A 12,274-nucleotide genomic window follows, 5' to 3' on the forward strand; every position below is an offset into this window, starting at 1 on the left:
CATCTCCTCCAGATTCCCCAGAAGCAAATGAAGGTATTAGGCAAGGCCTCCAAGTGAACTGAGTTCCACTGGACTAACACTGGGTCTGGTCCCTAGAGGGCACCTCGTTTTGTTTTTCCTCTGGACTATCCAAGCAGATGTCTCAGGTAAAGCTAACAGATAAGCTTCCATTCAACAGTCACTTGCAAGAGAAAATTCTGGGAGTGTCTCCCAGCACCAGCCATGACTCATCTGGGAACATGGAAGAGAGCACTACGGGAAATTCTCCTCCAGCTCTGACACAGCTTGTCAAATCAGAGTATTAGTCATCCCCACTGGCCCTCAGTAATCGCTTCCCTTTCTCCTCTTACCCTCCACTTCACCCCCCCTCCCTCCCTGGTTTGGATTCACAGCTTGTGAGGGCACGGTGATCCCCCACAGACATAACAAAAGAAGTTACTGTCAGTGCTTCTCCCTCATCCATCGTGAGGTATGAAATGCTGGGTTGTGAGGTTTAATGAAAAGGGGACATCTCTCCTGCGTGGCGGTCATGGCTGCTGTCACGAGTGTGCTTAGCCACATCATGTGCCAACCGTTATACCTGACTCAGGTTCCTTCTGGGAAATGAGCTGCCTTGTGCTGTCGTGATCCCTTCAGTCAGGACCTGCAAATTCAATACAGAACCTGGTCCCATGGGAACATACACCCGCCCATACCTACTGTGCTTGTTCACACCATTTCTGGGAATGTGAGCCAACTGCATGCTTCTCACTGTACCTGTCCACTCCAGGGTCCACAACAAATAATTCTGATAACAGGTATAGTTTGGTACATTACGGACCAGTTAAAATTCCATCTCTATCTCAACTCAATACTTCCTGGAGCGTGTGTTATAAATAAAAGAAGATTCACTGAGTTATAATCCCAGGTACGCCTGGGCCTGAGATAAGAGTTCAGACAAGTTATTAAAATGTTACCTGCTTTCACATTTATGAGAAAGAAAGGTAACTCCATGTTTATTAAATGAAGACACAGAAGCTAGAATTCCCAATGTTACCATATTCTCTCTCCTGGTTCCCTACTCAGGTTCAGTGGCTTTCATACCATAGGAAATATTTTGAACCAGGGCCATTCAGGACGAAGTGCCTTTTACCAGGACTTCCTTGTGTACGCACTCAACAATGCTGCCAGTGGAAGGCAGTCTTACTAAACACAACCCCTAAAGTTGCCGCTGGAGTGCACGAAAATCCACATTCTTGCTCCTAGTCGCCACCAGCTCTTACACTCATGCTTCAGAAAACAGTGATGTATTAAAGGAGTCTGGAACCCAACACCTCTAACTTTTTCACCCTCCCCACCACCAATCAGTTCTCTAAAACAAAAGGAAGGAGGTAGAGCTGATGTGGGGGGAGAACTGCCTTGATTGGGTACTTCTAGAGGTATGCCAGGTGGCTCCAGAGACCCAAATTTCCTTCCAAAAATGGGTCCCCAAGTGTAACCCAAAACAGGACACCTTAGGTCACAAAACGGGGGAATTTCCTATCATAAAACAGAGCTAGACAATTGTGTTTTTCTACGTGGCAGCCATTGCACTTCTGGGTAAAGTCTACCATGTTAAGACTTTAGAAGTAAACTTATGAACAATAACCTTTCAGTTTCTCAGTTTGAAGGAATTAAGACTGCTTGTGCACAACCACAGAATCTAAAGAAGAATGAACATTGCAGTCTTTGCCAGTTTACTAATCTCCTTCTTAACTGTCATAGAGAAAACAAGACAGCCTAGTGATCATTTGTCTAATCCCTTTACCTTAAAGGATGAAAAACAGTGATGCTCAGAGAGGTTAAAATAATTATCTGATGGGGCGCCTGGGTGACTCAGTGGTTAAGCCACTGCCTTCGGCTCAGGTCATGATCCCAGTGTCGTGGGATCGAGCCCTGCAACAGGCTCCCCACTCAGTGGGAAACCTGCTTCTGCCTTTCCCAATCCCTCTGCTGATGTTCCCTCTCTGTCTGTCAAATAAATAAAATCTTTAAAAAAATTTTTAAAGGGCGCCTGGGTGGCTCAGTGGTTAAGCCGCTGCCTTCGGCTCAGGTCATGATCTCAGGGTCCTGGGATCGAGTCCCGCATCGGGCTCTCTGCTCAGCAGGGAGCCTGCTTCCTCCTCTCTCTCTCTCTGCCTGCCTCTCTGCCTACTTGTGATTTCTCTCTGTCAAATAAATAAATTAAAAAAAAAAATTTTTTTTTAAATAATAATAAATGATTATCTGATGTCTAGTGGGCTTATCCCTTTAATATTTGTTCTACTGTATTCCATCTTTTCTGTTCTAAATACTCCAAGTATTCATCATAGAAATCCCATTTATTAAAGTTACATAGTTTGAAAAAGCCTGAAGTGCCCATAACAACCACTTCTGAACTGAATGGAATAGGATAGAGATTTAAGGATAATTAAATCTTTCTGTGTTTCAAAAGGTAGGCTGAGGCCAGGGCAAATCTAAGAAAAATACAAAAAACAAAAAAAAAAACAAAAAAAAAACACAACACCTGGATTTCCTAAAGCCTGGCTTGGGGTTCTTTTTCCATATCACAAAACTTGTTCATTTGCCTTTAAACTCTTTTAGGAATTTCACAAAGAAGCTGATCACCTCCTATATTTTTAATCCAAAAAATGGTGCTGGTTTTGTATTATTTGAGGACATTAGGATTACTTCAGATGCTGCTACTACAGAACTGTGTTGTATTACTCTGGTAACAAGTAACATTAATACAAACAATTTACCAAGAACTGTCAGCTGAATCTTCTTATTTCCAACACCAGGAGCTTTTTTCACTTTGCACTGATATGTGCCAATATCCGACAACCGTAAATTTGTTACATTTATTGATGCGTCACCAGATTTGAGGTCACTACTTGTAAAATGTACTCGTCCTTTCAGATCTTGGTAGTAGTCGTCATAAATTTTGTCTCCAGAATATAAAATAATCTGAAAGAAAACCAAAATAAGACAAGGGAAAAACAAATAAGCAAACCCTCTGTCTCATTAAAGGAGCTGTGGATACACCATGGTACTTTCTGTAGGATCCAAAAAAGAATAAAAACACAATATCATCAGGAAAACTACAATTATTCAAATCACATATTAAGAAAACAAGACATCACAGGGTGCCTGGCTGGCTCAGTCAGTAGAACACACGACTCTTGATTTCAGGGTTCTAAGTTTGAATCCCATTATGGGTTTGTCAAGATTACTTAAAGATGAAATCATGGGGAGGGCTGTGCACTAGAGGGGCTCAGTCAGTTAAGCATCTGCCTTCAACTGAGGTCATGATCCCAAAGTCCTGGGATCAAGCATTGCGTCAGGCTCTCTGCTCAGCAGGAAGCCTGCTTCTCCCTCTCCCTCTGTCCCCCCCATTTCTGCTTGTGTGGAGAATCCACTTATGTGTCTCCCCACCCTGCTTGTGCTCTCACTGTCTCTCTCAAATAATGTTTTTAATAAATAAATCTTTGAAAAAAAATCAAATCAAATCTTGGAGCCCTGGGTGGCTCAGTCACTTAAGCATCTGACTCTTGATTTTACTCGTCACAATCTTAGAGTCCTGAGACTGAGCCTCACATCAGGCTCTACACTGAGCATGAAGCTTGCTTGAGATTCTCTCCCCTCCCCCTGCCCTCAACACACTTGCACTCTCTCTCTCTCAAGAAAGTAATTTAAAAAATAATAAATAAAATCTAAGAAACAAAAAAAGAAGGGAGGAAAGAAACAAAGAAGGGGAAAGAAAAAGAAAGAAAGAAAACAGAGATCAATGGAATCCTTGAGTATGGTCACACACTTTCATTTCAAATGGAAAACCAAGAGCCACTTACCAGTGGACCTGAAGAGGCTGCTGGCAGCGAAAGCAGCAGCTCCAAAAAGAAAAAGCTCCAGAAGTTCTCCCAAGCAGATCAGAGTGGACATTTACCCGGTAAGCCATAACCCCCGTGATACTTCCCAACCCATCGCTTATATCCCAATAAAAACAAATTCACAAGAAAAATTTAATAAATAAATAGGAAAGCCAAGACCCAATGTAAGTAATATAGCCCTACATAAGAGAGTAATTTAGTTAGACCAGACAAGAACACAGATGTGTGAATTCCTATGCACGCTGCTTTTTAGCAGTCTCAGAGCTTACAGTATTGTCAATCAAATGTATAAAATCAGGTAAATACCACCACCCTTATTCCCCAAAAAATGCTTGTGGTAATTTACAGGTGGACTCTAACAACAACAAAAAAGACAACATTTTTTTTTTTTTTTTAATCTTAATACAAAGTCAGAGGCCCTTGAGGGTTCTAGACTCTAAAAGACAAAGTTTTAAACCTCGGGGATATATGTGCCCAGGGTAACAGGACCTTTCAACTAGTCTTCTGAGGCAAAGAGCAAAGACCCCTTTCTAATTCCACTGAGTTTTCTGGGCCACTGTTATAAGCTTTAATGGAAATAACTAAAGGCTAAATTTAGAGGGAAAATAAAATTCTGTGTTAAACTTGGCTTGGAGCAGAATTACAATAGTCATCTCTATCACCCAAATTAACATACTTGATAATTTTTTCACACTTGCTAATGAAATCCTTCATTCTGGTCATCTGGTCATCTTGGACCTAAGGGTCAAAGAGCAGCGGCACCAAACTCAAGTAATAATCAGAGAACATGACTAGTCTACATCCTGAAAGTAATTTTTATCTAAGATGTTAATTATGGGCAGTAAAACCAGGACATCAGTGTCCTCTGCAGGAATTTCTTGATGGCAGGGACTTGGGTTCTTTTCGGTATCATCACCCCTTGTGATGCTAATCCCACCCTTTGTCCACTAGATTTTAAAATTTATATATTAAATGTCTGCACTCAATACCAGTTTGCTAAGTAAATAAAAGCAGCAGTTGAAAGGTCTAGGGCTGACTCAAACGAGGCTGTCCTATCGTCCTCCGCACTGAACTAGTGACTCCCTTGTTCAGTCTTCTATACTCAATCCCTCATTGTGCTATAAACACACTTCAGCAGCTTTTTAATGAGTCTGACAAGATGCGTCCTCACTGTTAGTTTTGTAAACTCTCTTAGTATTTTCCCAAGAAAACAGCACCACAAATGCAGTCATGCGACAGAGAACTAACATGGACCAGGCAATTCTGATTCCTCTTCGCAACACCGCAAGGATGGTGCAGCGCCGTCCGCGTTTCACCCCGCAGCCCCTGAGGCAGCAGTGGCTCTCACACACCAACTTTTGCAGAGCCCCACAGCTAAGATGTAAACCCCATCTATCTGACTTGGTATGTTTATGGACTTGGCACTGAATTAATTTTTACAGGACTTTTAAGCTTATAAAATCCTTCTGCATTCTCATCACAACCATGAGAGGAGGGTGTCTTTTTCCTATTTTACAGGAAGACAGAGGCGTATGACACACGGGAGGCAGCAGTGTGGGATGGAGCCAGGGGCCATAAAGTGCAGTAGGAAGCTAGAGAGACCTCAGCTCAAACCCCATCTGCATCTGTTGCCAGCTGTGTGACCCTGGGCCTCCATTTCCTATTCTTCACATGCATAAAAATTCTCATTTTAGGGTGTTTTAAGGCTTACAAAACAATATATTATTAAAATCTATAAAACACTTCCCAGCATATGTTAAGTGCATAGCACATGGTCACTGTTTGCTGACTAAAGAGATCACACAGGGAGCAAGGATGGCTAACTTCTCCAGCCCAGTCCCCTGCTACGGTCAACTATTAGTTTAACTAAAGTAAACTAAATTAAATTAATACTTAATAATACTGAATACTTCATAATTAAGAAAATTTCTATAACAGTATTTTGCTATTTCATTTTTTAGATTAAATACTTTATAAATTGTTTTGCTATGAAGATTTTGTTTTGCTTTTTAAGAAATTATTCAGGATATTTAACTTGAAGAATATGGAAAACAGACTGTTGTAAATATGTATTTGCATGACACTGTTACACTCGATGACTCTTATACTGGTAAGAGAATCCTTGTGTTAAAAAATGAATTCTTGGGCGCCTGGGTGGCTCAGTGGGTTACGCCGCTGCCTTCGGCTCAGGTCATGATCTCAGGGTCCTGGGATCGAGTCCCGCATCGGGCTCTCTGCTTGGCAGGGAGCCTGTTTCCTCCTCTCTCTCTCTGCCTGCCTCTCTGCCTACTTGTGATCTCTCTCTGTCAAATAAATAAATAAAATCTTTAAAAAAAAAAAAAAAAGAATTCTTTAAAAAAAAAAATGAAAAAGTAAAACAAAAAACAAAAAGTTGAATTCTAATTCTTCACCAAGTCTTGCTTACTTGCTGTCCCCTAACACATGATGTATATTCCTACCATGCTATCTATCAAGCCTTCTCCACATACCCTCCTCCTACCACTCCCTGACTCATGTCCAACTCCAGATTTTCAGAACATTCCTAAGCTCCTCTTCTTCCTTAAAGCCCTCACTAAGAAATCTTGGGCCAGGGGTGCCTGAGTGGCTCAGTGGGTTAAAGCCTCTGCCTTAGGCTCAGGTCATGGTCCCAGGGTCCTAGGATCGAGCCCCACATCGGGCTCTCTGCTCAGCAGGGAGCCTACTTCCCCACCCACTTTCTGCCTGCCTCTCTGCCTCTCTGCCACAAGTCCCTGCCTTGTGATCTCTCTCTATCAAATAAATAAAACCTTAAAAAAATAATCTTAGGCCACTTAACCATTTCATCCATTACATGCATGTCCTCACTTTATATCACAGTGACTGCCTTCCTCACCCAGACCACAAGACAGAGAAGCCTGGGGTTTACTACATAGTCCCCACCTCTGCCTGTGTGACCAGCACAGTGATGGACACCTAAGAAGTTCAACGGACATCTACTAAGTGAGCAAGCATTTAGCGAACTTACCACTTGATCCACCTTCTGATTATCAGCTGGTGATAGCAGCCACTCGATGTCCAGTGGTCCCTGGTCTTCTGGACTAAGGGTAAATTTGCATGGCAAATAAGCAGTTTCTCCTTTGGCCTTTTCAATCATCTGATCAGGAGTAGTGATACTCAAACTGCTGGTGAAATCTGGAGAAAGAAACACGCACAGGGATTAAGTATCCACTGTTAGGCTGGCAGCACGCTCACCACACCCCGGCCGTTCAGTAGAACAGGATGTGATTTGTGTCCAGAGTGATGCGGTTCAAGCTCAGTGGTCCCCAGTTTTCAGTTTGTGCCTTTGTAGAAATGGAATGCCAATATTAGTATCATCTTATTTGATACAATTTCCTTTAAGAGCATTGTGAATCTCCCAACATCATATGAGATACAAGTTTCTATTAGTAGAGGGTATCCTATATTCAAGCAGATGTTTAAAACTGAACTTAGCTAGAGTCTCTAAAAGGTCAGTTATATTGTACTAACTCAGGGCTACATTAATTCCTACTTGTCACAGTGCCAGACACACTGGTAACTCTTTCTACTGGGGCACATGCTGATGGATTTTGACAGGTTTTCTTTCTTTTTTTATTATTAACATATAATGTATTATTTGTTTCAGGGGTGCAGGTGGGTGATTCATCTGTTTTACACAATTCACCGTGCTCATCACAACACATACCCTCCCCAATGTCCATCACCCACCCACCCACCCACCCATCCCAAACCCCTCCACTGCAGAAACCCTCAATTTGTTTCCTGAGATTAAGAATTTGTTTCCCTCTCTGGTTTCATTTTGTTTCATTTTTCCCTCTCTTCCCTTATGATCCTCTGCCTTATTTCTCAAATTGCACATATCAGTGAGATCATATGATAACTGTCTTTCTCTGATTGACTAATTTCACTTAGCATAATACCCTCTAGTTCCATCCACATCATTGCAAATTGTACAGATATATGTATGTATGTATGTGTATACACACCACACCATCTTTATCCATTCATCTGGAATCTTGATGGGTTTTCTACCCAGGTTTCTTTAATTCTAAATTTTTATTAAATTAGAGGGGCCCAGCTGGCTCAATCAATAGAGCATGGGCTCTTAATCTCAGAGTTATGAGTTTAAGTCCTACACTGAGCAAAGAGCCTATGTTAAATAAATCTTTATTAGATTCTATAATTTTTACTGAATGCTTAAAAATACTTTTTTTTTTTTTTTTGAGAGAGAGAGAGAACTGAGCGATGGGGAGGGGGGAAGGAGAGACAGACTCAGGCTTCAGGCCCAGTGCCTGACCTGGGACTTATCTTTCTCAATCTCAGGACCCTGAGATGAAATCAAGAGTCAGATGCCTTTTTTTTTTTTTTTTTTTTAAAGAGTCAAACGCTTAACCAACTGAGCCACCCAGTTGCCCCTTAAAAATATTTCTAAGCAGGGGCACCTGGGTGGCTCAGTGGGTTAAAGCCTCCACCTTCGGCTCAGGTCATGATCCTGGGGTCCTGGGATCGAGCCCCGCATCGGACTCTCTACTCAGCAGGGAGCCTGCTTCCTCCTCTCTCTCTGCCTGCCTCTCTGCCTACCTGTGATCTCTGTCTGTCAAATAAATAAATAAAATCTTTAAATAAAAAAAATATATTTCTAAGCAATAAATCTGATGACAACTCAAAGAGAAAAAATGCCATCCATTTAGGTATTTTTGAATTTATCAAGTAGTTGACTTAATTATTATCTTTAAGACTTTTCTCACTGTTCATCCCTTCCAATCTCTCTTCTGAAAAAGTCCATCATATTATTATTAAAAAGATATCTTAAAATTCCGTTACTTATTCTGGAATCTGTATTCTATAAAATTTCTACTTAGATCACAGAGAATAAATGCTGAATGGCAATATTTGAAAAGTAAATAAAAACCAAAATAAGATGTCCTGAGGTCCAAAAATTCCAAGATTCTTCTGACTGAGTCTTTTAAAGATGGTTTAAATCCACTGTATCTTTATAAGAACTGAACAATAAGCCTCCTCTTTGCTGTTGATGGTTTACTATAACAAAACTAGTATCATTTACATGCAAAAAAAGGTAAAAGTAGGGTACAGGCATAATGGTAGTTTCTGGATATATCCGAGAAAAAATAGTTTATAATCCTTTCATATTTTGTTTTTCAAGAGAAAAGCAATTCTATTCATATCAATTCACATATAAAAATAGGTTTACTATGTATATCTTATAAGATGAAAGTTTGAAAAAGTCAACTATTTGATATAAAATATAAATTTAGTATGTAAATAAACTACCACACAAAACTTATATTTTAAAATATTTACACTAGAAGGTTTGCATAGCACTTGTCTGCCACATCTGTTTTCCTTGAGATAATCCAACATTTTCTGTATGCAGAACCTTAGTCTCAAATGGTCATTCACTTGGTCCTCCCCATCACCCAACACTGCCTTGCAGAGCCAGAGGATGGCCTGGAAGAAGCCCTAAGCACTGAGACTACGGTACTGAGGACCTGTCTCTCTCCCCTTTCCTTCCCCTGCTGCCACCAAAATACTAACATCTTGCAGAAAAATTAAGAGTAAGTAAATCAAGTCCTAATTCTCCATAATTGATGATTTTGAGGTTGTTTTTCAAATAATAAATCCCAACAGACCAAACCAAAATGAAGAATTAAATGATTAGCCATCCCAAGATCCTTTCATTATCCTCAAGAAAGGGTAATACATATTGACTGTCACGTGTAATAAAATGTTAATAAAGTTGAAGCTAATAGATTGAGAATGAAAGAAATTACATTCAAACCATTTATAATTCAAGCACCATTATAAGCTTTTAATCACATTTAAGTGCACTTCTCAAATAGCGGATCGAAACTGGACACAAGACTGCTCCCTTAAATCAGAGGCTGCCTAACTCTGACCAAGAGAATATAGTCTGAGTATTGCTGCTGAGTTCCAAGGTGAGACCTCAAGTGACACTGCTGCTCCCACACTCACCCTCCTCAGACCCCTGCCACAGAGAGACCAAACCAAGCAGGAGAGAACAGAGGTGTTCAACAGCTACCCTACAATCTCCAGCCCCAGTTCTAGACCAGAGGCCTGTAGCCCCATGAGCTACCAGAACTTCCCACCTCAGCCTGGCCTAAACTGGGAACCCACAGGATCATGAAGCAACACCCAAATTTTTTTGCTTTAAGCCTCTAGAGTTTGGGTTGGTTTGTTACACAGCAAAGACTGTTGACAGACCATCCAAACCCACTGATTCAGCCCAAATGGACTATTTAATATCCTAAAAAAAGGTCCATTACTATTCCAATCTCCGTTTTATGTCCACAATTCTATTTAAAATTATAATTTGGTATTTATGTGTATAATCTCAAGTGTTCCTCCTGAATTAATATCCAATCCTCTGAATAAATACTTTCTATCCTTTCTGATAAACTCAGTTCCAATTCCTACCTCATTCACTTAGGCATTCTCCTGCCTCTCTAACCTACGGTGATTTTTCTTTCTGTTTTCCTACAAACATTCACAGTACTTTACTTTCTGCTACCCGATCACCCATTTGGCACTTATTAGTATATACTAATATACTATATACTATATACTATATACTGAGTATATACTATCTTGGTTTTTTTTTTTTTTTTTTTTTTTTATAAGCTTTATTGTGAAGTTGACTTAGGTAGCCTCCAAGGTTTTGTCATGTGTTCTAGATGTAGATGAGCTTATCTTCTTCCCATACCTTGTATTTTTAAGTAAATTTTAAAATTCCACGTCCTGATTTAAATCATTAGCTCCAAAAGGGTTTGAAAATTTTTGTGGCTCCCTCTATCTCCTGTTGTAGTTCCATGCACATTAGTAGAAAAGAACTGGTGACTAGATTATAAATTTGATCAGTTTTATAAAGGTTGAAAAAGAGTATTAATCTACCAGAAGTTGTTCCTGCTACTTGAAGACCTCCTTTCCATGGCTACTACAAGTTGTTACTTCCATTTAGTTTGTCTGGGTATTGATACTTTATGTATTAAGGTAAGAACAATCTGAGTAAACCCCAGAATGAAAATTCTATTCCAAAATGAATGAAGACATAGCTCAAAAATATCAAGCCAGAATACACAAGAAAATGAAATTTTCTTTTAAAAAATTTAAAACTTTCTGGTTCCTCTGTGCTTTTTGAATTTTCATTTTATAAAATAAAAAAAGGTAAATGACAACAAGTATCTAAATGTGTACATATTCAATTACTCCTAACCAGGCTCTCTGTACTTCTACTGCACAGTCATTAGAATAAAATGCAACTCAATTTTAATGATAGTATCTTTCATTCTTTGACACATAAAAATTACTTTTATCTTAAAACACTACCTTAGAAACAGTTACATATGTATAAAAATTATCTGCAAAGATATATCCCAAACTGTTGAGAGCAGTTAGTTTTTGAGAACTGAGATTTTAAGAAAGGTGACTGCCCATTTCTGCTTTTAATGTGTGTACTGCTAAAATAAATAAATAAATAAATAAATAAACGGGTTTTTAAATGGCTTTCAGCATTTCTTTTTTTAAAAAAATGTTTAAAACATTCAATTGTTCTTCAAAGTGTTGCACTAGAAATGAATTAAAATCTCAAGATTGTACAAAACAGTTATTGGGTTTCCTAGCAACACCAAAGGGGCTCTTTGCACAGAGGCACAGTTTTTCAAGTGTTGAAGTAAGCAACAGTCACAAATTGTAGGAGACAAAAGGCTGACACTCAGTTCCACGCAGTGTCTCTGGGGATTCTTTCCTAATAGGTGCTGCACAATTCTATTTATGCAGCAAATTAAGTGAGAATTTAAACTGCAAACTACTTGCAGATTCAAACATGGCCTGAAAACTAAATCAAATAACAAATCTTATAATTTCACTTAAATTTATGTTCAGTATGATAAAATATGTAGAACACCATGAACTCCCAGTCTGCAAAATCCAGTTAATAAGTGCTCAGCACTGATTATGCAACTAAACATACTAAATCACAACTAATTATGGCAGTGAGTGAAATAACATCTCCCAGTTTTCTGCTTGCTTTTTTTTTAATCTTCAAATTTCAAACACTTGAATCTTCAGAGTTCTCTTCTGCCCAGTCTGACGTCTACTGGAGCATCAAAATGACATCAGCTCATCAAAGTATGTTTTTAGCCTTGATGTTGTCATCTCCTACCAAACATGGAAGATCTGTTTCTGCCCTAAGAACAAAGAAGAAATGAAGATAACTGAAGACTCTATTCCTCTAGCAGGAAGGCAACGTTTTGAACTAAGGACCTGCTTTGATCTTTTTAACAGACTCCTTCAAGTTTAAGTTACCCATTGACCTGGATGGTCTTCAGGTATCT

At 39.4% G+C, this 12,274-nt stretch overlaps 1 protein-coding gene across 5 annotated transcripts in view; it reads right to left on the bottom strand.

Annotated features, from left to right (window-relative positions):
• The window catches only part of CXADR (CXADR Ig-like cell adhesion molecule), a 56,403-nt gene that overhangs the window by 26,242 nt on the left and 17,887 nt on the right, over positions 1-12,274 (bottom strand). For all 5 annotated transcript variants that reach the window (XM_013044736.2, XM_013044735.2, XM_004770507.3 and 2 more), the window contains exons 2-3: positions 6,889-7,055; positions 2,760-2,964 (exon numbers count right to left, since the gene is read on the bottom strand). In XM_013044736.2, the coding sequence (XP_012900190.1) occupies positions 2,760-2,964; positions 6,889-7,055 (372 nt within the window). The remainder of the gene's footprint in view (positions 1-2,759; positions 2,965-6,888; positions 7,056-12,274) is intronic.

Source organism: Mustela putorius, unplaced genomic scaffold, assembly GCF_011764305.1.
Source record: "Mustela putorius furo isolate JIRA1106 unplaced genomic scaffold, ASM1176430v1.1 tig00003834_pilon_pilon_pilon, whole genome shotgun sequence".
NCBI lineage: Eukaryota > Metazoa > Chordata > Mammalia > Carnivora > Mustelidae > Mustela > Mustela putorius.